Source organism: Oratosquilla oratoria, chromosome 31 (assembly GCF_046742065.1).
Source record: "Oratosquilla oratoria isolate Oo_2021 chromosome 31, ASM4674206v1, whole genome shotgun sequence".
Lineage (NCBI taxonomy): Eukaryota > Metazoa > Arthropoda > Malacostraca > Stomatopoda > Squillidae > Oratosquilla > Oratosquilla oratoria.
The window spans coordinates 9,232,400-9,256,390 of NC_134807.1; the positions used below are offsets into that span (position 1 = coordinate 9,232,400).

The 23,991-nt window shown below is 38.6% G+C and overlaps 1 protein-coding gene across 2 annotated transcripts in view; it reads right to left on the bottom strand.

Annotated features, from left to right (window-relative positions):
* Positions 1–1,249: 1,249 nt before the first annotated feature.
* Positions 1,250–23,991, bottom strand: part of Nedd4 (E3 ubiquitin-protein ligase Nedd4) — a 91,800-nt gene continuing 69,058 nt past the window's right edge. For both annotated transcript variants that reach the window (XM_076213293.1, XM_076213294.1), the window contains 12 exons: positions 19,187–19,271; positions 18,034–18,204; positions 17,592–17,716; positions 15,154–15,285; positions 13,603–13,700; positions 11,490–11,611; positions 10,574–10,680; positions 8,738–8,871; positions 7,922–8,030; positions 6,110–6,229; positions 4,977–5,146; positions 1,250–3,593 (listed from right to left, as the gene is read on the bottom strand). In XM_076213293.1, the coding sequence (XP_076069408.1) occupies positions 3,491–3,593; positions 4,977–5,146; positions 6,110–6,229; positions 7,922–8,030; positions 8,738–8,871; positions 10,574–10,680; positions 11,490–11,611; positions 13,603–13,700; positions 15,154–15,285; positions 17,592–17,716; positions 18,034–18,204; positions 19,187–19,271 (1,476 nt within the window). In that variant the 3' untranslated portion in view covers positions 1,250–3,490. The remainder of the gene's footprint in view (positions 3,594–4,976; positions 5,147–6,109; positions 6,230–7,921; positions 8,031–8,737; positions 8,872–10,573; positions 10,681–11,489; positions 11,612–13,602; positions 13,701–15,153; positions 15,286–17,591; positions 17,717–18,033; positions 18,205–19,186; positions 19,272–23,991) is intronic.

The following is a 23,991-nucleotide window of genomic DNA, read 5'->3' on the forward strand; positions in this document are numbered from 1 at the left end:
GGAAGAAGAAGGAGAATAAAGAGGAGAACAAGGAGGAAGAGGAGGAAGAGAAGGGGAAGGAGGAGAAGAGAGTAATGAAGGAGAAGGCAAAGGAGTAGAAGGAGGAGGAGAAGGGGGAGAGGAAGGACAAGGAGGAGACGGAGAAGGAGGAAAGGAAGAGAAAGAGGAGGAGATGGAGGAGGAGGAGGAGGAGAAGGACAAGGATATGGAGGACAAGAAGGAGGAGTAGGAGAAGGAGGTATGCAAGTTAGTAGGAAAGATAGTGATTGAATACACTGTTAGCCTCAGTCACTGCTTTCACGCTCAGTGGAGGGAGGTGTTGAGGAGCATTTCATGGAGGTGGTGGGTTGGTTCTCCTTGATCAGGTTCCTAGTATCCGAGTTTCACTTCAAGATCCTGTGATCCTCTTCTTAACAGGGGGACGAGGTGAAGAGTTGTGATGATATGGTTTAATGTCACAAACTCCCCCCTATCGGAAGGCTAGAACAGTGCCCCTCACAGAGGACTTTGTAGCTCGCTGGCTGAGCGGGTTAGGGCGTCATTACTTGCGGTGAAGATCGAGGGGATGGTGGTTCGAATCCTGCCAACGGCGAAGTTGAAACAAGGGGATGGTTCAATTATTTCCATGCTACAAAGTCCTCTGTGAAGAGTTGTAGAATCTGAAAATGAAATCCTCGACAGGTACTGGGTACCTGAGGAAGATGACTTTCTTTCCTCGGTTTTAGGAGGGCTGTCGCCCCCTTGTTGTTTTCTTTTCCTTCTCTACTTTCTCCTCCTTCTCTTCCTTCTGCTCCTTCTAATTCTCCTCTTACTTATCCTCTATCTCTTCCTTCTCCTCCTACTCCTTCTCTTTATCCCTCCCCTACTTCTACTTCTCTTTCTCCTTCTCCACCTTCTTCTCCTTTTCCTTTTTTTCCTTCTCCTACTTCCTCCTTATCTTCCCTCTTTTTCTCTTTCTCCTCCCACTACTTCTCCTTTGCCTTCTACTCCTCCTCCTCCTTCTTCTCCCTCTACCTGTCCACCTCTTCTCCCTCCTTCTCCATTTCCTCCTCTTTCTCTTCCTCCATCATTTATGTCTTAATTTGAGTGACTAAGGAAAGGGGTAGTTCTTCTGCCAGGTTAGGTTCAAGGAGACAACTTAAGACACTTTTTCTAGCACGTATATAAAATTTCTTGTATCGTGAAAAAATACTGGATTGAACAAGAATTCATCACGAAAAATACAGGATCATAATAATAACTCTCTAAATTCAAAATCAATTAAGGGCTTTATGATCAACATTACACAACAGCAAAATGGTTCTAATTAAAGTACCTTCTTAAACATTTCACATCAAATTTGCAAAAGTCTTAAAGATGGAAATATAGTGATGCAAAATTCCCTGTGCTAATGCCAATACATCTTCACACACAACAAAACCATTACAGATTTCATTCAACTATTCATCCAAGCCTTTACAACTCCGACACTAACATCAAAATCTTCAGTGTGTTTGTATAAACACTAAACTCTTTACAAATTCATGTGTATTACACAAGAACTTCACACACACACGCACACGCTCACACACATACTATTCACAACTCTACAGACTATACCTTTGATCTCCTTCCACACTTAATTGGTTATGATACTAACCACCTTTTCTTTTGCATAAGCACTAATGTAAGAATAAAATTAATTCTCTGTAGCCATGTTCTATATAATAAGAATATTGGAATTAGCAAAATGTACGATTTGCATGCATGTGTGTGCATACTTATGTACACATATGTATTCATCCAAATGCATGTGTGTGTGATTGCTCACATGCACGTTAATACATACATGTTCACACTTGGACTGTACTGTAGTATAAGTCTGCTGAATCTGTGTTTCTTTAAAGCCACGTTTCCTTACATATTTTCATACATTTCCTCTCTGCTACATCATGGTGATGTTACAAAGATCCAACACCCTTTCAGAGGCTTAACAGGATATATACATGCACTCAGTCAGGAAGTCAAGTCTCTTAACATCAATGTGATATTAATAAAGAATGCTATAGAATTTCCAAATGTGACAACAGAGGTGGATGGATTTTGTTGATTGAAAAGATCTACTGAGATCCTTATTGCCTAACACATAGCCATGACTTACAGTAAGCTTAACACAGTATTGCATCACAAACCGGTCAAATCACGTGCAGCAGGGATAGTGCAGGTTTTAGAATAGAATAACTTTTGAAGAGGTATGAATTGCAAAGAGTTGAAAGTTATTAAGTCTAGTGATTATCCAATGACAACATTTGTTGTCATCTGACCATATAAACCCAAGTTTGCTTTTTACAAAGAGCTTTTCCCACAACCAGACTTGAATCTGGCACAGGCGCAATGAAGAATGTGCTCTATAATTACACGATACTCTAAAAGAAGGACTTCCTTAGAATACCTGTTTATCATTATACAATGATAACTTTTTACCTAGCAGTTATCAAATCACATCGTAATCTAAATAATGATAATAATCACTGTCTTTATAGATCATCAGTAAAAGGAAATCTACACCTGAATTGCTCATTAATACCTGCACCTAAATTTTATATCTTCAAAGTGACAAAGCATAATGACTATTTCATTGCTAATAAACTTAATCAATGGTATTGTTTTCTTACACCTTACTACTGACTATCATTATCAGTGAGCTACGAGTCATCACACTTGTAGTAAGGGACTTCAATCTTGGACCGAAAAAATATCTCAACCTCGAGCAAATCAAGGTTGGAGCTTAAGTACTTAGAAGTGAATTCCATTGCCAAACAATCAATAGCAGCTGCATACGCTCTTGGTGATTCTTTGAAAGTCCACTACAAAAAAATAAATAAATAAAAAAACTTGATCAAACTTGCCCTAGCAATTGCTATTAGGCTCAAAATGGATGGTGCTTTACTGCTTCACTATTATGCCAAATATTATCAACAGTGGACAAATACAAGACAACACAATTCCCTTACATAAAAGCATATCTGATTTTATCATGGCCTTAAACCAATCCATAAAAGACTTTGCATAAAGAGTAAAAAAGACTTTAATTCTAGTTCATCTAGATGATACATCTATTGGACTGGATATAAATATTGGCAATAACTCAATACAGTAAGGTATCTTATCCATACCATTAACTTATGCTTGTTTGGACTTTTATATTTTGGTTCGTACAGCACTGTTAATTCTTTCTACCAAAGACTCAGGGAAGTCAATACATTAACTTCTCCTGGAAGAATAAGAATAAGTAGATGATGATGAAGAAAAAAAATAATAATGAAAAAAAAGAAAAAGAAAATGAAAAAATAAAGACGAAACAACAAATATATATATATATTATATATATACATATGTATATATATAGTATAGCATCTACTGGAAAATGCAAAAACTCTGAACCTGAAAAACTATAAAGATGGAAAACTGCATGGATGCAATCACTAGGTTCTCTGTGGGTTGGTGGACTTTAGTCCACTCCCGCAAAGCCAACTGTTCCCTCGATGGCTTTGATGAGTTTTTCTCTCAGCTCGTGGTAAGATTGGTAGGGAGGAAGGTCCAAACGGTTGAAACTGTAAAAGAAATTCATGACACGGGGTCAGTATACAACTGAGAAAGGCCCCCTATGAATATTCCCTCCATCAAAGCCTCATACACCTAAACCAAACATATGACAATCAAATAACGCTGACAGTTGTTCCCAGACTCAAACCAAGACTTTGCTTCCACGCAAATACAGTTTTCCATATAGATGTACGAATAAGTGAAATAGCTTAGGTGATATACCCAAAGTTCAAACTATACACGAATTCAAATCTAAATGTGATGATTGGAAATCAAAGATATAGACTAAGTTGGAATCGTACATTAATCTGAGTCTAGGTATGTTAGAATATTAGAGAACTTCTTTAATCCGTCCTCTGATCCTGTTATAAGCAGTGTTGTCAGTAAACAACTGGCTTATCTCCCATTTTTCTCCATACTCTTTAACCATCTCCAATTCTCAGTCTATCAACTCTTGCATTTACCTCTTGCACTACCCCACCCATGTATACACTGAACAGCCACCAGCTAATAAAAAATTCTCACATGTTCCACAACCATATTTACAGACCCAGTAAATATGCGTCTTGTTAGAGGTATCATCCCAGAACCGATTCTCAGTATAACAATAATAAAAAGGCATATTCCCAGTTCCCTAACTCCACCCCAATCAGCAGCCTTATATGATATGCAGAGGAACACAGTGGCACTATTCTAGTCCCCCATTACTGGGACAACAGATGAATTAAAAGATAAAAATATAATGTTCTTCCATTCAGAATTAATGTTTTTATATTTTTGTTTTAAAAACAAAATAAAAATATTAAAACATTAACCTCTTCACTCCGGGGCACATCGCACGTCTGGCAGCATTAGCTGCCCAATGTGCGATGTTGCGTCATAATAATCGCATTATAAAAAATAAAGTCAGTGCTCAATTGTTTGTTCTCTTTCACCCGTGAATTTTTATAACCATAGAAAATATGATGAAGCCAGTTTAGAGAGAATGGAGGTTACGTAGGTATGACTACAATAAATATAACCAAGACGCCGACGTCGGCATCATCGCGTACCCACTTGCTCCTCATGATGCCTACATAGGCGTCACCGTATGGAAGTGGTTAAATCTGAATGAAAGAACATGTTGCATTTTGGAGCACCAACGATACAGGACCAACAATAACATTCCAGGTGTAAGGTTCACAAAAGAAAATTTACATACATACATATACCAAAGGCTTTTTCCCCCTTTACACGGGGGGGTAACCAAAAAAGAAAAAGGCATAGAAAACACTCCCACCCATTCCATTTCCTATATATTCCACTCCCCTCCACCCTCCTCCTTCCCTCTTATCTTGGCACCTCCTGGATGACGGGTCATCTAAACTAAATCTAAATACATCTAAACTAACCATGTGTGAGAACGAGGGTAGTTCTTCGTCTCGCCCCACATTTCTATTGTGAAAAGCTGTGGTCCATTGCTTCCGTAGAGTTCTTTGAACCCGTTCATAGGTACTCGTGATGTTCCAGTAACAAACTGAAGCAGACGTGCCCGCATTTCATTGGAGAAAGACAAAACAACCTGCAACATAAACAGACATTAATTTCTATCAAAGAAGACTGTCATGATGATGATTTGGTTTAACAACCCTATCAGGAGGCTAGGACAGTGCCCCTTACAGACAACTTTATAGTGTGGAATCTAATTAACCATGCCCTTGGTTCAACTTGCTGGCAGAAGGGTTCAAACTGTTGTCACCTCAAACTCTGCTAAGTAGCAATACTCAAGCCCACTCAGCCAGTGAGTATCCAGACTGTCATTAATCTATTGTCTCACATATACCTTGCAGAATACCTACAGCTACCAGGTATCCAGCAACAACCATTGAATTGCCTTATAAGTCACTCAAAGAAGATATATTGTGTTGTTGTCTAGGCGAGGGTGGGAAAGTATAGAATGTGTTCTGTGTGATGGTTGGACATAAGGTAGTTTGTTTCTATGACTGAGGCTTTTCTGTGTTAGTACCATCTTAGTGCTGGATGGTTATTAGAACATAGTCATGTTAGTCTGTTTTTTTTTTATTTTCTTTATAGGGATTTTTCTGTGGGTTTAAATGTGTAAATGTGTTTGTGTACAGAAGTGCTGTGTGGTACAGGTGACAGGCTGTTAAGATATTTGAGTAGTATGGTGTTGATATGTTTTATGTTACACTCAGTGGTGTTTATGTGATCTTATGAGACAGGTGGGTACGGATTAGGGTTCTTGCACCTATCATTTCCTTGTGATGTTTTATTGGGATGATTTTGGTTTCTGTATAAAGATGTTCTATTGGTGTGGTTTTGGTGCATCTTGTTATTATTCTCAATGTTTTGTGTGAATGTCACTCTAATAGCCTGAGCAATATCCAGATGTCTGCTACAAGCTGCATATTAAGAGGGTAAAAAATTCAACAAACTATCAATGTCAACAGCAAATAAAACAGTACTAAAAATATATATATATATATCAGATGATATTACAAGAATTGTTAACAAAGGTACTTACCCGCCAGAACCATTGAATGACAATGTGATTGGGATGGTAGTCACCCTTATAAACTGTGTTGGCTCTCCAGTCTTTGACATCAATGGATACAATACCACACATGAGCAACTCCAACTCATTCTGTGAAAGGAATAATTGCATATGATTTTTATTGTGAAGTTAATGTACCTCCATGGAGGAGATTGATATGCTTACTACGAGGGTGTGAGGAACCTACATCAGGAGACACATTGCTATGACCAAAGTCTTCACCTTTGCCCTATGCATTTGGGCTGTTAAGGCAGATAACAATCACTGTTGGGAATTGTAATGAAGTGCAGGATTCAAACCCACAACTAAACAAACATAAGATCAACATGCTTCTGATTATGCCACCAGCACACTATGTCGACATAATAATACTTGTTGTCTTGACCATAAGTATACATGGGAAAGGGAAGTGGATGAAAGGGTGGTTGATTGGGCATTATTGGACTATGTAGTGGTGTCCAAAGGAAGGAATGCCTGTTGAGCTGGCAAAGGAGAAGGCATGAGATAGATGTGAGTGGAGAGTGGTTGTAAATGAACTATAATTGACAGTCTGAAGGGATTTCTCATCATGTCTGTTTTCACTTAAGGGGACAGGAAGGGAGGGTTGCCAACTAAATGAAACATTGAGGCCCTGCTGTGAATGTGCTGTGTCTTGCTGCATTGCTTCCAACCCAGACACAGGGTTAACCAGTCATCCAAGAGGAGCTAAGATTGGGTTGGGGTGGGTACATGTCTTGGCTGGCTACCTCCCTTATAAGGAGGAAGAGGCCTTTGGTATATAGTCTTAAGTTTCCAAAACTGGAAACCAACAGCCCCACAATAGCTGGCAACAACCATTAGGCCTTTCCACAGATCTCTATACAAGTACTCAAGTCCTCTGGCAAATTCCCTTCCCTTAGGCACACCTTAACCCCTTCCATACGGTGCCGCACACGTAGGCGTCATGGACTTAGATCTCGGTGGCAGCAGCCAATGCCAGCCGTACGACGTGTCATAATAATACTCGCATCATAAAATATAGTCACCGCTTATATCGATCGTTCTCTCTTCACCCGTGAATTTTGATAACCATAGAAAATGCAATTACAAAAGAATTAGAAAGAATGTCAATATGGAGGGGCGACTACAATAAATATAATCAAGACGCCGATATGGCAGCCTCGCGAATACACTCGCTCCCCATGACGCCTACGTGTGCGGCACCGTATGGAAGGGGTTAAACAACCTCACTAGTCAATCCACTATAACCATTCTTCCCTTTGTCAGACACTGCATGACAACCATCCAACCAATGTGCCTTACCAGTTTTCATCACTTTCAATGCTCTTTGTACCATATCTTTTCCTATCTACAGTGAGTCCTCCTTATATGGTAATTCTCTATTTGGTAAATTCACAGATACGGTATTTGGTAATTACTACCCTCGATTCTATTTACGGTAAGAAAAATTCACAGATACGGTATCCGCTCATGTTTTGAAGAGGAAAGAGCAGGGAGAAGGTATGTCTGCCATATCCTATAATAACATGTTATAATGGGTTCGGTACACGGTAATTTCAATTTGCAGTAAGGTTTTCAGGAACACATATGTACCGTATAACGAGGACTTACTGTATCAATATACTAAGGACTTTTTCCACCTCACAAGGGAGGTAGCCAGATCAAGAGGCACATATCCACTCCCATCCACCACCCTTTCCTCCTCCTCATCTTAGCTCCTCATGGTTGACAGGTCATCTTTTCCTATAACCCATAAATATAAATTTTTACATATTTGCTTACCTCATCAAAGATTTTGATGTGAGAAAGAGGCACAACATCATTAAATCCTTCACGGAATGCTTCCATCTGAGGATGAACTCTTGATACAAAGCGCCATTGGATCACAAGCCTGGAGGATTGGGAGAGAAAAAAAGAATTATGTAATACTTAACAGTGGCTGAAGTACAGTACCAGTATTAGATGGCATATGTCCCATTGTTTTCATAAACATACTACCAATCTCTTTTTAATCTTATCTGTACCACATTCATAAACATTTAATGACCCAAATACTAGGATTCTGGTTAGAGCCTTCCTCCTAGACCTTCTTATGCCTCGACTTTTTGTAGAAGAAAATACCACAGAGGGAAATTCCTAGTCCACATGCTCTGTCCCATTTAGTCACCCTTTACAATATGCATGGAACTGGTATCCATGCATGGTAGATTCATAGAAGTGGTATAAAACAAGTTCCAGGGGGTAGCACAGAGGAGGGACAACAGTTCTAAAGTGTTTCATCATTTCCTTACAAGTATAGATTCTAAATTCTAATACAAATGAATGATATGTGGCTATGATTCAATGGGACATCCTAAAAACAGTCCATAATGTATCAATTGCATATTATACAGTCAATACTCTAGTATGGGCATAGTATATTATGCATTCAACACTCCAGTATAGACATATCTATTTTGCTTAATTCAAAATACTTTGGATGCTGATTACCAACAGTTACTGATGTTAAAATTATTTTTCAATTTCAGATTATCATTCATAGACCAGTGTATAGCTATCATCACAAACATACAATTACATTTCAACAGTCCAACTTACTCGATGTATTCATTCTTATTTTCATTAGTTACAGGTACATTTGTTCCTCCTTCTTTAAGCTCATGGGAAGATGTCTGACCAAAGGATTCTTCATCCACACTAAAGGTCAGGTCCAGATCAGCTGGGTCGTTTTCCTGTTGGATGAGAGAAAATTATCATTCATGGAAAAAAATAATACGAAGTGTTGTACTCTTTAATCAATCAATCCATTACCCTGGCTCATTCACGCACGAGAACCACAACTCCCGAGTAAAAAGCAACAGCCACTGAATTGGCTCACAAGTAACTCAAGGAAGAAATACTGAGTAGTTGTCTAGGTATACATAAGGAGGAGCAGTGTAATACAAGGTGTTTTGTGTCCTGTGTGATGTTTGTATCTGGGGGACTTTCTGTGACCAGGCTTATTTTGCACAAGGAGAAACCAAAAAAGTGGGAGAGGAGTGGTTAATGGGAGTGGAGTATTTGGGGATGAAATGAGTGGCAGTGGATTTATGCCTTTGACTTTAGCTACCTCCCTTGTAAGGGGGAAAAAGCTGTTGGTATATAAATGTACTGTTTTCTTGGTGGATGGTGAGCTGAATATAGCTGTGCAGATGTGGTTCTTAATTCTTTTAGGAGGGAGTTTTGAGGGATATTATCTGGAGGGGTTTGTTGGAGGGAGTGCTTGTTTTGTGATCCAAGTGTGAACCTGTTTTTGTGGAAGGTTGTTCTAGATGTTTGAGCAATATGCTAACAGTGTAGTGTTTATGTATATATATATGATAACAATGATTTGGTTTAACGTCACATATTCCTATCAGGAGGCTAGGACAGTGCTCCTTACAAAAGACTTTGTATCATGGTATTTAATGAACCACCCCCTTGGTCCAACTCCCTGGAGGCAGGGTTCCAACTGCCATCAACCTCAACTTCTGCCGCAAGTAGCATCACTAATTAAACACATACACACACTACACAGGGAAACAGTGAGTGCCAAAACTATACAATATTTTAAGAACAAACTAGATGCGGAGATACAAAAATGGGTCACTACGAGCATAGGTCTCGTCCCATAAAATACAACTAGGTAAAAATACACATACATACACACACAATATATAGATATACACATACATATTCCAAGGCTTTTTCCCCCTTACAAGGGAGGTAGCCAAAGTTAAAAGACACAAATCCACTCCCACCCATTCCACTCCCATTCACTACCCCTCCCTCCCTCATCTTGGTTCCTCCTGGATGATGGGTTATCCCTGCATCTCAGCTATTGCTCTGGGTCAGAAGCAATGCAGCAAGACACAGCACATCCACAGCAAAGCCACTTCATTTCATCTGTAACCCCACCTCTACAACCTATCGTGCAGAAACATTGAAGATGAGGAGAAATCCCTTCAGGCTGTGTCAAAATATCATTCACACATAACCACACCCTAACCCCACTCCCCCAACACCCTATCCCCCCACCCACTCCCTTCCATGCATCAGTATCATCTATAAACAACCATTTTCCATTTACCCCTATCTTCTTCCCTCTCCATTCCTTCCTCAACAGACATCCCACTCTTGCTCAATCCCCCTTTCACCACCCATCTATCTTATCCTCGGTCTTCCCCTTGTAATCACTCCATCCACCTCTGTAAACATATATATGAAGAATCCATCTCCCCTTGATCTGTAATCATACAAAATTTACATATATAGTACCTGACCCCCTTTCACCATCCATCCATCTCATCCTCTGTCTCCCCCTTATATTCACTCCATCCACCTCTGTAAACATATATATATGAAGAACCCATCTCCCCTTGATCTGTAATCATACAAAATTTACATATACAGTACCTGAATCCATAGAAGAGAATTGTAATACTCTGAATCTACACTTTCCATGTCCTTTAGTTCAATTTTCTTGCCCAACATCATCTTATAAAAAGGCCGGATGAAGAAAGCTGTTAGGGTAAAAGTTTATTAGTAAAGTAAGGAAACATTATATAAATTATATAAAGTGACATAAAGAACTGTAATACAATTATTACTTCTAAATTTCAACAAATTATAGAAATATTAAAGAAAAACAATGATGGAGATAGATGGAGACTTGGTGAGGGCTGTAGTGTTCAATGTGAATGTGATTGCTTAGAGGTGATGATACTTGTGGTAGTATCAGAAGTGACGATGGTAAAAATGACAGCGCCGATTGTAATGGTGTTGGCTGAGGCAGTAACAGTGATAGTAATGATGGCAGTCACCAATGCCATTTTGTGGGAATTTTCCACAAATTTGTTTTTGAGAAATTTGCTCACATGGGATATTTTGTGAGCAAATTATATGTTGCAATGAACTTATTTGTGTATAAAATAATTCCCTTCTTTTTGTGGGGGAAAAAAATGTGGAAATCCAAATTTCCTTGTGGGAATTTTATGTTAAAAATCTCACACATTAGTGGGAACTGGCATAGAGCACAGTGGCAACAGTGGTGGCAGTGGTAGTGCTGAAGGTGGTGGTTGTATTACTGAAGGTAACGGACACAGAGATAATCATTTTACTTTTGTAATGGATTCACTTACTAAGGAATCGTTCGCACATGTGTGGGTAAGGGTCAAGGTCGACTGAAGGAAACAACCCTTTATCCTTGAGGTTCCAAGACGAGAAATGTATTGGATTTTAAAGTGAATGACCACCCCCTATCTTATGGGGAAAAGGACCTTAAATGTGACATGTGTCTTCAAAAGAAATAATGCTAATATTTTGTACTTACCATCAAGAAGTTTCCCATGAAATACTGCCATGCCAGCAATTCGTCCAATGAACTTGAAATAACGCAGATGTTCTTCATTGCACATACCCGAGTATGGGTTGATCTGCAAGGTGTAGTTGTCCCTAAAAAGTGGAAAAATAGTGAAGTTAATATTCATACTATGATAATGACACATAATTATATCATGGGATGATAAAACATTTGTGCATTTCTAAATTTTGATCTTGTAATCTTGCCTCCTACATTAATGAAAATGTAGTTGTTACCTTGAGTCTTTCTGAATGGAAATCAGAAAGGTAGAGGATGTATATATAAAAATATTGATCCATATATCCTCTATTTTTATGGATAAAAATATTGATTCATATATCCTCTACTTTTATGGATAAAAATATTGATCCATACATCCTCTACTTTTCCTAAACCCACACAGTTCTTTTCCAATTACTTCCTCTATTTCCACAATGCACTCCTGTCAACTCTGTCATAAGCCTTCTCCTGATCCACAAAGGCTCAATATTACTTTTTGCCAAAAACTTCTAACCTCACTACAAAAATTTTATCCATGATTCCTCTTTACTTCACTTTACTTTTTTTAGTAAATGGAATGGGTGGGAGTGGTTTCTATGCCTTTTTCTTTTTGGCTACCCCCCATGTAAGGGGGAAAAGCCTTTGGTATATGTATGTATGATTACTTTTCCCTTCCTAAACCCACACTTTCTTCCTCAATTACTCCTACTCCCCTCTTACATACATATACCAAAGGCTTTTTCCCCCTTACAAGGGAGGTAGCCAAAAAACAAAGGCATGGGTCATCCCTGCATCTTGTCCACTGCCCTGGGTCAGAAACAGTGTCGCAAGACACAGCACATCCACAGCAAGGCCACTTCATTAAATCCCCTCCTAATCCTCCTAATGAACTCACTCCCATTTGCCTTTCCAACAACAACCAAGAGATCAAGCTTTTTAAAACTTCCATATTTATATTTGTCTCCTTTTCTTTTGTAAAGAAGAACTATACAAGTACTACTTTAGTCCTCCAGTACATTCCCATCCCCTAAACACACATTAAACAACCTCATGAGCCAGTCCACTATAACAGTTCCTCCCTTTGTCAGACTCTCCACATGATACCCATCCAACCCAAGTGCCTTACCAGCTTTCATCACTTTCAATCCTCCTGGTATTTCATCTTTTTCTAGAGCCCCTTTCATCTTCTCCTCCAATCAGTTATTTTTCAAGTGGCTTACACTGCCATAATCAATCCCTCTGTAACCTCCTCTACATTCAGCAATTCTCTGAAATACTTACCCATCTTCCCTTTACCACTATTAATATCTATCCTTCTGCACCATTTACCTCTTCCTGTCTACTTGATTTCATCCATCCTCTCCACACACCTTTTCCTTTCTACTCATCATTCTCACTCCAGGCACCATAAACTCATGAATCCTCTGAGGATATCTACTCCTAATCATTCTCCAAATCCCATCTATACTCCAGGCCATTCCAGAATCCTACCATTCCTTACTTTGTCATATCTTGTAACTCCACGTATAGACCTCAACACCTCATTTTCACTGGCTCTACATGACTTTTTTCTCTTGCATTCATCACCCAGGCCTCATTCAAATACATATCAATTAGTACAACTATTGTTTCATTTAATGAAGCAGCCTTGCTGTGGATGTGCTGTTTCTTGTGACACTGTTTCTGACCCAGGTCAGTGGACAGGATGCAGGGATGACCCGTCATCCAGGAGGTGCCAAGATAAGAGGGAGGGAGGAGGGTGGAGGGGAGTGGAATATGTAGGGGATGGAATGGGTGGAAGTGATTTCTATGTATTTTTCTTTTTGGCTACCCCCCCATGTAAGGAAAAAAAAAAAAGCTTTTGGTATATGTATGTATGTCCAACTATTGTTTCATACATTGCTTCCACTAACATTCTCTTATTTCTTCATACCACTCTCAAGACATTCAACCTTCTTCCCTCCTTCACACAATGGCCAATCTCTTCCTTCAGTCATCAACTTTCATATATATTCATTCTCAGTTATCCATAACTTAAAAAACAGATCTATAATAACAAATAAAATAGATTGAGTCAACTTACGTAGCAGAGTATTCAAAGAGTCCATAGTATGGGTTAAACATTTCCTTGGACAAAAGGAAGAACCATTCTCGGGCGACTCCTCCGTAGTCAAGGCCAATCTGTTGATAAAATGCAATACTGTATCGACAGCGAAAACTAACATTAAGACAAATAATACAGAATATAATACTACTAGTTCTATTATGGAATCATGGTTTATCAAGCTGAAAAAAAATAAATTAATCAATTTGTTGCCCCAGTTCTCTCTTACATGAAACAATGCCAAGAAGGTCTGCCTTCCTATGGTGGTGCCAAATCAATGGACAGTGGATGGACTAGAACAAGCACCATGAGCCATATCATCAATCAAAATCAAAATAAAAACAGTACCTGCATTAAAGCAGTGCCAATACAGAATCAGTTTGGCAACAGGTAGATGAGGGAAAGATGCTGATAGACTGGAAATCTGCTAATGCTATGAACAAGTTTTTGGATTGGCGTGAGATATATATTAGGGTGGATGTATACTTTGAGTTGGCCACCACCCTTATAATGGAGTAAAGACCTTTTGGTATATGTCTATATGTATATATATGTATGTATGTATTTACCTACTTGTGATGTACAAGAACAGAGCTATACTCGTGAGGTCCCGTCTCCTGAACTCCACTTATCATTACTTGCGTTAAATGTGTTTATGGTATTTATATGTATATATTTCTCATGCCTTGAATGGCTACCTCTCTTATAAGGGGGACTCCTTGGTATATAGATGTATGTATGTACCAAGCTTTAGATATCAATAACACTGAAGAATCAGGTTCTCAATGTATTTCCAATTTCATCTTTAATCTAGTTCAGAACAAGTGGGAAGAGAGAACTGGGGGCAATGGACCAATTATTTCATTAAATCATGAAGGGACTGTATTCAATACCATCCCTACACAACTTCATCTATACAAATACCTGAAAATATATTTCAAAACATCTATAACCATTAAATGAATGTTTATGTGACTACCTGAATTACAAATACATTTCACAGAACTCTTTCATCATCTTATTTTATACTTATTGGCAAATTCAGGTTAGGCACAGGTACAATTGGTAATTTCTACACAAAGTTTTAAGGAAAAATTAATAACTAGCAAGCATAATGTAATTCTTTGCCCTTCCAATAATGGTTAGAAAAGATTCAATCAAGTTAATCTTCATCAAAGACTAATCTAATAGACAATGTGATCCAAATATTAACATTTCACATACAAAAAAGATATATTCCTAAACAACTTCAATATCTTAAGAACATAACAATGAAGGAGACTGCAAGAGACCATAAGGCCTACACTAGGCAGTTCCATGTCCATTATCACCTGTCATCCCCATCCATAAAGTTGTCAAACCATTTCTTAAAACAACTGATATTTTCAGTGGTCACTACATGGTTACTGAGTCTATTCCATTCATTGACTACCCTATTAGTAAACCAATTCTTGCCTATTTCCTTCTACTAAACTACTAAAACTCATGATTAAAACTTTATTGACTGGTGAAGTGCAATTATTCACTTACCTCGCCCTCAAATTCAATCCAGAGTTTGGTGCGCAGCAGATCCACTCGCGATACTTGGCTGATGATCATGTATGAGTCCTCTAAAATGTTGTTGCGCTTCACTTTGATGTCAAATTTGTTCGGCACATTTGTCTGAAGAATGAAGATCGTTAGTCATTCGTACTTAAAATTACAATAATTACAATATTCATCTCATAAAAAATAAATAAATTTGTGTTAGAAAATAAATCAAACTAAACCATACTCATTTCATAAGTAAAAAAATTTCTTAACAAGAAACCTGTGAGGTCATTATTTACTGAGAAATAAAAAAGACAAAAATATAATTAATATATCTAATTGATTCAGTTTTACAAATCAATTAGATACATCAATTCTATTTTTATCTCTTCTATTTCTCAATGAATAGTGACTTCTCAGTTTTCTTAGAAAATAAAATAACTTAAAATTTCCTTAGCAAATAAAAAAAATATATACATTAAAAGAAATAAAATAACTTACCTCTGTTGCCTTGTTATCAAACATAATTGAAAAAAAATGTTTAGTATAAAATAAAGTATTTAGCCAAGTTCACTCATAACTTAAACAAAAACAAAACTAAATTATAGAAATAAAAAATAATTAACTCAATTTAACTTGAAAATTATTATATAAAAACGTGTCTGTGTACAAAAAACGATTCACAATGGAAGACAGAGTGAGAGAGAAAGGCAGGCACGGCAACAGGAAGTATAAAAACACACTACAGTTACTGACAGAAATAGTATCTAAAAACAGTATTAGGGTTGTTGTTGTTGTTGTTCCCTAGACTGTCTGTCCGAGCAGTCCCGTCTCCCCAAGGAATGCCACAGCCAAAACTGGGTTTTCCCACAAATCCTTTATAGGGTGTATGTTGTGTTGTTTGCGTGCATGATTGTGTATAATGCAGTCTTCCATTATGTGTTGTATGGTATGGGGTGAAGTGTTACATCCTGGGCAGCTGTTCACAATGCAGTCATCCAGCCTCTTCTGGTAGCTTAGAGGTGCTGGGTGGTGGCCGCACCACAGTCTGGCCAGGTGGACTCTGTCCTTTCGTGGGAAAGAGGATTCAGAAGGGTGGATATCAGGGGGTCTGGCATGCAGCAGTGTGCTGTCTTTCAGTGTGTTAATGGAGCGGTGAGTGATATGATTATGAATATGATTCCGGAGGCTGGTATTTGGTGGTTGTGGAGGAAGAGAAGAGAGTATCTGTGTGTGATACAGGTCTTCGGGTGTTGTTTTAATGTTTCTTGGTGTGTGTGGGTGTTCTGCTATGTAGTGTAGCAGGTGTGATGTGTTTGTGGTGGTTGCGGCAAATGTTTGTGTGCCTCTCATGTCGAGGTGGTCCTTGACTTTGAGGACTTTTGTTTCATGGTGTAAATGGTCTGTAGGTGTTGTATTTGTGCAGCTTGTAATTGTTTTTAGGGCTTTGTTTTGTATGATTTGAAGGGTGTGCAATTCACCACAGTATTAGGGTAGTGGATGGGAGTGGAATAAGTGGAAGTGGATGTGTGCCTTTGATTTGGTTACTTCCCATATAAGTGAAAAGAAGTATTTAGTATATATAGATATAGATAGAAAAACAATATTGGTTGCCTCAGTCTTCTATCTATGAACCAAAAGGATTCTTTTCCATCATAAGGGAAACATGCTGTGGATGTGAAGTAGTGTGGTTCTCATAAATTATTTACAGAAAGTAACATGCATCCAGGGAGAGCCAAGATAAGAGGGAGGGAGGGGGGTGGATGGAAGTAGAGTATATGGGGATGAAATGCTTGGAAGTGGATTTTATGCCTTTGTTTTTTGGGCTACTTCCCTTGTATGGGGGAAAAAACCTTTGGTAAATGTATGTAACACGTTACCAACTGTTGTCCGTGGCCTGTGCTTTTGATTGATTTTAGTCTCTTTATTTTACTTTTACTTTTAATACATACATACATATACCAAAGGCTTTTTCCCCCTTACACGGGGGTAGCCAAAAATAAAAAGGCTGGAAACCATTCCCACCCATTCCATTTCCTATATATTCCACTCCCCTCCACCCTCCCTCCCTCTTATCTTGGCACCTTCTTACTTTTAATAAGAAGAAAATAAAGAAACTAAAACTGGGAGTGGATGCGTACCTTTGATTTGGCCACTTCTCACATAAAGGAGAAGAACCCCTTGGTATACTGACATTTTCTTCTTGATTTTCACTGTTTGATCTTTGACATGTGTATCAAAAGTGAGGCCTAATTTTTTTTAGTTCTTTTCTGATGGAAGAGTCTGGCCATTTAAATTTACTGTTGGGTGTGTTTTGATTCATGATTGTCTGGAGTGAGCAATGTTACTGATGGTTTCGTCCAAACCAAAGATCATATAAGGAACTACAGTATTCTGGTAATAAGGATAAAAAGAAAGAAAAGAATGGATTTACTCACAGGCTTTGGTAGTCTACTCTTGAAGAACTCGTATTTTCTCTTGTAGTCGCGTGAATATGGGATAGCATGACCTGCTATGGCAGGGTTCTGCAGCCTCGGGTCTTCCCATGTTGTTGTGCGGTTTTCTGAGGAAAAGAGAGTAAAGGTGAATGGAGGTTGAACATTGCCCCCAGCAAGTTGAACCAAGGGCATGATTCATTACATTCCATGTTACAAAGTCCTCTGTAAGGTGTGCACTCCCAGCAGAGGTTGTAAATACTTGAAAAACAAGTCTTTTCAAAACAAATGATATTAATGTACACAAATTATAAAGGAGAAAGATTGAATATAAAGTGCTAAGAGCAAGTCTTTCAGCCCTGAAAGGTAAATAGTGGCAATCAGAAACTGCATATCTTCATAAACAAAATTCAAGTACATCTACAGATGACCAAAACCAACTTACTATGATCAATGAAGAAAATTCTACCATCACTGTGCACTCTCTGCTCCCAGCCCTCTGGGAGTGGTCCAAGCTCATCCTCGTGTCTCCAATTACTTGCATGGCGTTGATTGGGCGGAGAACTTGGCATACCAGAACGTGGGTCTATCCAGGTGGTCTGGCGTTTGATGTGATCTGATAATATACAACAAGGTATATGATTTGAATATCTAATTTTTTTTTGTAAAATAAAAAAAATATATATATATATATATATATATATATATATATATATATATATATATATATATATTTATATATATATATATATATATATATATATATATATATATATATATATATGAAATAAAATAATAATAATGATAATTGTTGCCTTGAGTTTCAGGGACTGGAAATCTGCAATCTCACAATGTCAGGCAACATATCTTGGGGTCTTCCCAATGATCTCTACAGGAAGAAACTTTGGACTTTTGTCTTTGTTTGTGTGGCTAATGTTCTATGTCACCAACTTATAGTAGTATGAATAGGGGGGGGGGGAGAGAAGGGGGAGAAAGAGGATGGAGAGAGAAAAGGGGAGAGAGAGAATGGGGGAGAGGGGGGGACAGAGGAAGAGGGAGTGAGAGGGGAAAGCAGAGGGAGAGTGAAAGAGAGGGAGTTAGATTAGGAGTGAGAGGGAGGTATGGGGGAGAGGGAGGAAAAGGGAGGGGAGAGGAAGAGGGAAGAGCAAGGCAAACAAAGGAGAAAGGAAGAGGGAGGGGAAGGAAGAGGGAGGGGAGAAAAAGAGGAAGGACAGAGAGAGAGAGAGAGAGAGAGGGAGGTAAAAGAAAGGGAAATGAGAGAGAGGGTAGGTGAGGCAAAGAGAGAGAGTGAGAGTGAGAGAGACAGGGGGAGGGGAATATGGGAGAAAGACTACTGAATCTGTGAGAGGACAAAGAAGGAAGAATGTTGTACTATTCTTGGGTACTGAATATCTGGCATGTCAGAAAAATTGTCCAAGTGAAGATATATATTACTTGAGATAATGAAGCACAAGATAATGCATTAGTGTATGTTAAGTTTCTCTTTATACCATAAATGTAGAATGGGAAGCCAACATGAATCAATAAAACATATACAGATAAAGTAAGAAATAAATAAAGATATAAAAATAGATTACCAATGAAGAAGACCCTTCCATTTGGTGCTACTTGACTGCTCCAGCCTTTAGGTAGTGTTGGATCAGATCCCGGTGGAGTCTTGGGCTGCAAAAACAAAAATTTTCCTTTAGCATTCTATTAAACCACTCTATTACTTTATTACAATACTTGTATACATGTCTGGCTGTCACCAGACAATTCTACTCAGCCTGGAGAAACTTCCCCTGTTTTTAAAGGTTACAACCAACTGGATAACCTTTAAATAACATCAATCATTCTTGTATATTCTTTTCTGGCAATCAACGGACACTTTCATTTAGCCTGAGCAAACTCCCCTGTTGTCTAAAGATCAAACTACTAAGAGTCTCAAACACGAGGTACATTTAATGTGTGAAAGATCGAAAGACTACAAAGGTCAGGAACCAAACTAGTTCTTAGCCTGGGTCTGCCAAGATCAAAGAGAAAGAGGTGATATAATTACGCCATTCAGGTTGTTCAAAGGAATAAACTACAGTGACAGACGAGATCTTTTGATTTGGGATAGGAGTGCTTTAAGAGGCCACAAGAACAAATTGAGAAAGGCTACCTGTTTAACTTCTTCGATACAAGTCAAATATTTGCGAGCACATCAGGCTGCCTGATGTACAATGATGCATCACATATGTGCATTACAAAATATAAAGTTACTGTTGTTATACCCATTCTCTTTCATCCTAAACAAATATAACATCACAGAAAACGTGATCACGCCTGTCCAAAGAATACAGGGGCCACTCAGCTACAACTACAAAATAAATATAATCAGGAAGCCGATGCTGGCATCCTCGTATATCCCACTCACGGCTCATGACGCATACATAGCCATTGTCATATTCAAGAGGTTAAAGGAATGTAAAAATGCAGTTTTCAACATACATACTTGGAATAGCTTAGAAGGTAATATATCCCAACTTGGAACAATACATGAATCCAAATCTAAATATGATAATAGGGAAATTAAGGACACAGGCCAAGTTGAAGACACATGAACCGGAAGCTAGGAATACGAAAACCTAAATACGCATCTAACACTGGCAGTGAAGATCAACAGGACAATAAACACACTAAGATCAGTAGCAAGCATGGATTTTGATCAATAGAAGGACACTAATTGAAGTCTACAAACAGCTCTTGAGAACCCCACTCAATTATACATCCACATTATGGTCAAGAAAATAAACAAATACCTTATAAACTACACAAAACAAAGCACTGAGAATACAATCCACCAATAATACTCTAATAGAATATCTGTACAGAGAAACCAATATCCCATAGAATAACAGATGACAATGATAGGTACAGTATATATTCCCATGTTAGAGCCCTCAATTCTACTCACTCACATCATAAAAAAAAAAAAAAAAAAAAATCACATTGGCAGCATTTTAATCAAACATCTACTGCAACTTACAATCTACACAACATAATACATTGATACAAAAACATTCATACTCAGATCACAAAACAACTACTTGAAGACTGACCACACCAAACTCCCGCTTTCATCAAACCCCTTCAGATATTAGTCCCACTGAAGGTACCCTCCCAAGAGAACCAACAGTCACAATAGCATAACTATGTTAAGGTCATTATCTACCACTAAAACAATAAACCTAACTACAGAGGCAAACTGCCCCAGATACAACCATCACATATACAACACCTAATCCTACACTGCCCCACTCCAGAAACAACATTTCTCCAATAAGTGACTTAATGGTGAACCTGGTAGCTATTGAATTTCCTTCAAGAGACCTGGGGCAATAGACTGATTGACTAATAACTAAAATCAATATGTTTCATCCCTATCCATAGCTTCATATACACAAATATACCAAAAAGAATTTTCCCCCTTACAAGGGGATGGCCAAGCATGCACCCTTCCTACCCCCATCCCACACCCACTGAAGACCTATTTGTTGTCCTTCCCATCCTATCTCCTTACGGGTGGTCATCCAAGGCTTTGTATACATACACATGAAAAAATACAATATTTACTCACATTTCCAAATGGTAGCAGGGAGCAAAAAAAATATATAGGGAGGGAATTAAAAAATTATATAATTTTCTTTTCACACAGTTCATACATGGTTAAACTACTACATGGGTGTCACATTTGTTGAAGTAGGGACCATCACTGAATAGCTGTCACCATCCAGAGATCGAACCTAGGGACCTCCCACCTGGGTTGGAGTGCTTACCGATTACGCCACAGTCTCCTCCAGTGACCACATGCACATCTCCCCCCTAAGGCCCCAGCTACTAAGGGCCAGTCCAGGTGTGTGCCCCACCACAGGACCCTACTCACTGTGCCATGTTGAGGTTGTTGTTGTTCCCTAGACTGTCTGTCCAAGCAGTCCCATCTCCCCAAGGAATGCCACGGCCAAAACGGGGTTTTCCCACAAATCTTTTATGGAGTGTATGTTCTGTTGTTTGCGTGCATGATTGTGTATAATGCAGTCTTTCATGACTTGTTGAATAGTATGGGGTGAAGTGTTACATGTTGAGGTAGGGAGCATCACTGAAAAGCTAGCACCACTTGGGGATCAAACCCAAGACCTCTAATTTGGGTAAGCATACTTACTGATTATGTTACAGTCGCCTCCAGTGACCACCCACACAACATTTTATTTTTCACAGCTGTTAATAGCCACTTATGGATCAACTTTCGTATATCTAAATCTCAAAAACAAAAGGCTTGATCTTCCCAGGGAGCTGTCTATTTTTCAGTGGATTCTTCTAGAAAGTTGCCAAATCTTGTAAGCTTAAACAACCACAAATGGAGGCTAACAACCACATAATAATAAACTTCCTAAAATTTAAGCAATTACCATTAACATAATCATTCACAATGACAAATCATACTGTCAGACGACCTTTTGGTCCATAATCAGGTATGCAAGTGGCCGCCTCCAGAGCATGAAAAATTCTGAAGGTGGAAAGGAGAGCAGAGTATGTGTATGAACTACACATCATGAAAGTGAAGCACAATTTCCTTTTTGGCCAAGCCCTGTGGCCCTTCAGCGAACCCTGGAAGCCTTAACCCCTTCAATACGGGCCAAAATCTCGCGGGCAGCATTAGCTGCCAGACGTGCCATGTTGCATCATAATACTTGCATTATAAAAAATAAAGTTACGGCTGTATTGCTCGTTCTCTTTCACCCATGAATTTTAATAACCATAGAAAATATGATGAAGCCAGTTTACCGAGTATGGGGGTCACACAGGTACAACTACAATATGTATAATCAAGACGCCAACATCAGCATCCTCGTGTACCCACTTGCTCCTCATGATGCCTACATAGGCGTCATCGTATCAAAGGGGTTAAGGTCATAGACACCTTCTGCTACAACTAAAGATTTTGGACCATTTCCAAAAAAGTTTTTGACAAGTTTTAACACACTAAATATGCTTTATCAAAAATGATGTTACTGAATGTACAGCAATAATATAAATTGTTTTCTTGTGTATTAACAAGTGGAAAACCAACTGGGCCACAGTAATTGGCAACAGTCCTTGAGCCCTCCCTCTCTGGGAAGAAACTTTGGACTGTTGTCTATACTGTATTGGTGTGGAACTATTTCTATGTCACCAGCTGAAGGTAGGAAGACAAGAACAGATACTACTCAGGTATAAGAAATATTGTTAAAGTTGAAAGCAAGAAAACTTGGTACCAGTCTGGAGACCATGTGTCAAATCCTCTGGGTATGCCTTTTGATGAAGGTGAGTATGTTAACAGGTTTTAGAAAATAAACGAGTTCCAATGTCCATCTTGGAAGACCACCACGAGCAGGTTCCCATCACTGGTCCATCATGCAACAGTATTATGTACTGAATATGTGCACTCACCTACTTTCCTTTGCCTGGTGAGTTCAATGTACTTTATTCTGTCAAAAGACTATGGCCTTTATTTTGCTGGCTCCATTGTGGATACTTGAATTTGGTTTGTCTGTTCCCCTCCTAATCCCTAAAACCAACACTCTACATTATGTATTTCCAATTACATCTAAAGTTACAACATTTACATTTTCCACTTTTCTTTTGAATAGTGGAACTATGCACGCACTCCTCCAGTCCTCTAGCAACTTCCCATTCTTTTGGCACACAATGAACATCCTCACCAGCCAATCCACTACCACTGTCCATCCGTTTATCAGGTATTCCAAATGACACCCATCTAACACAGGTACCTTACTAGCTTTCATCACTTTCAATGCTCTTCATATTTCATATTGTCCTATAGCCTTATCATTTTCTTCTCCCATCACAGACATTTCCCTGGCATATCCCATTGCCATAATCAGTTCCTCCCTAACCTCTTCCACCTTTAACAAATTATTGAAATACTCAACCCATCTTTCCTTCCCACCTTCACTTCCATTAACCTCTTCCATACGATCACGACTATGTAGGTGTCATGAGGTACACGTGGGTATATAAGGATTCTGGTGTTGGTGTCCTGATTATATTTATTTTGTAGTTGTAGCTGAGTGAACTGACTTGACTGCATTTTCTGTGTTTACTATAACTCAGAGTGAAATAGAACAAGTAAATCAGCAATGACTTTATATTTTATAATACAAGTATTATGATGCTTCATTGAATCATCATACATCAGGCACCCGATGCTGCACTTGAGAATTTGACTCATATTCAATAGGTTAATATCTGTCCATCTTTACCCTTTACCTCTTCCTCTCTAACTGACCTCCCCATTTCATTTCCTTCCATCATCTTATTCTTTTCAAAATGTTGTCATATTCCTACCCTATTTTACATC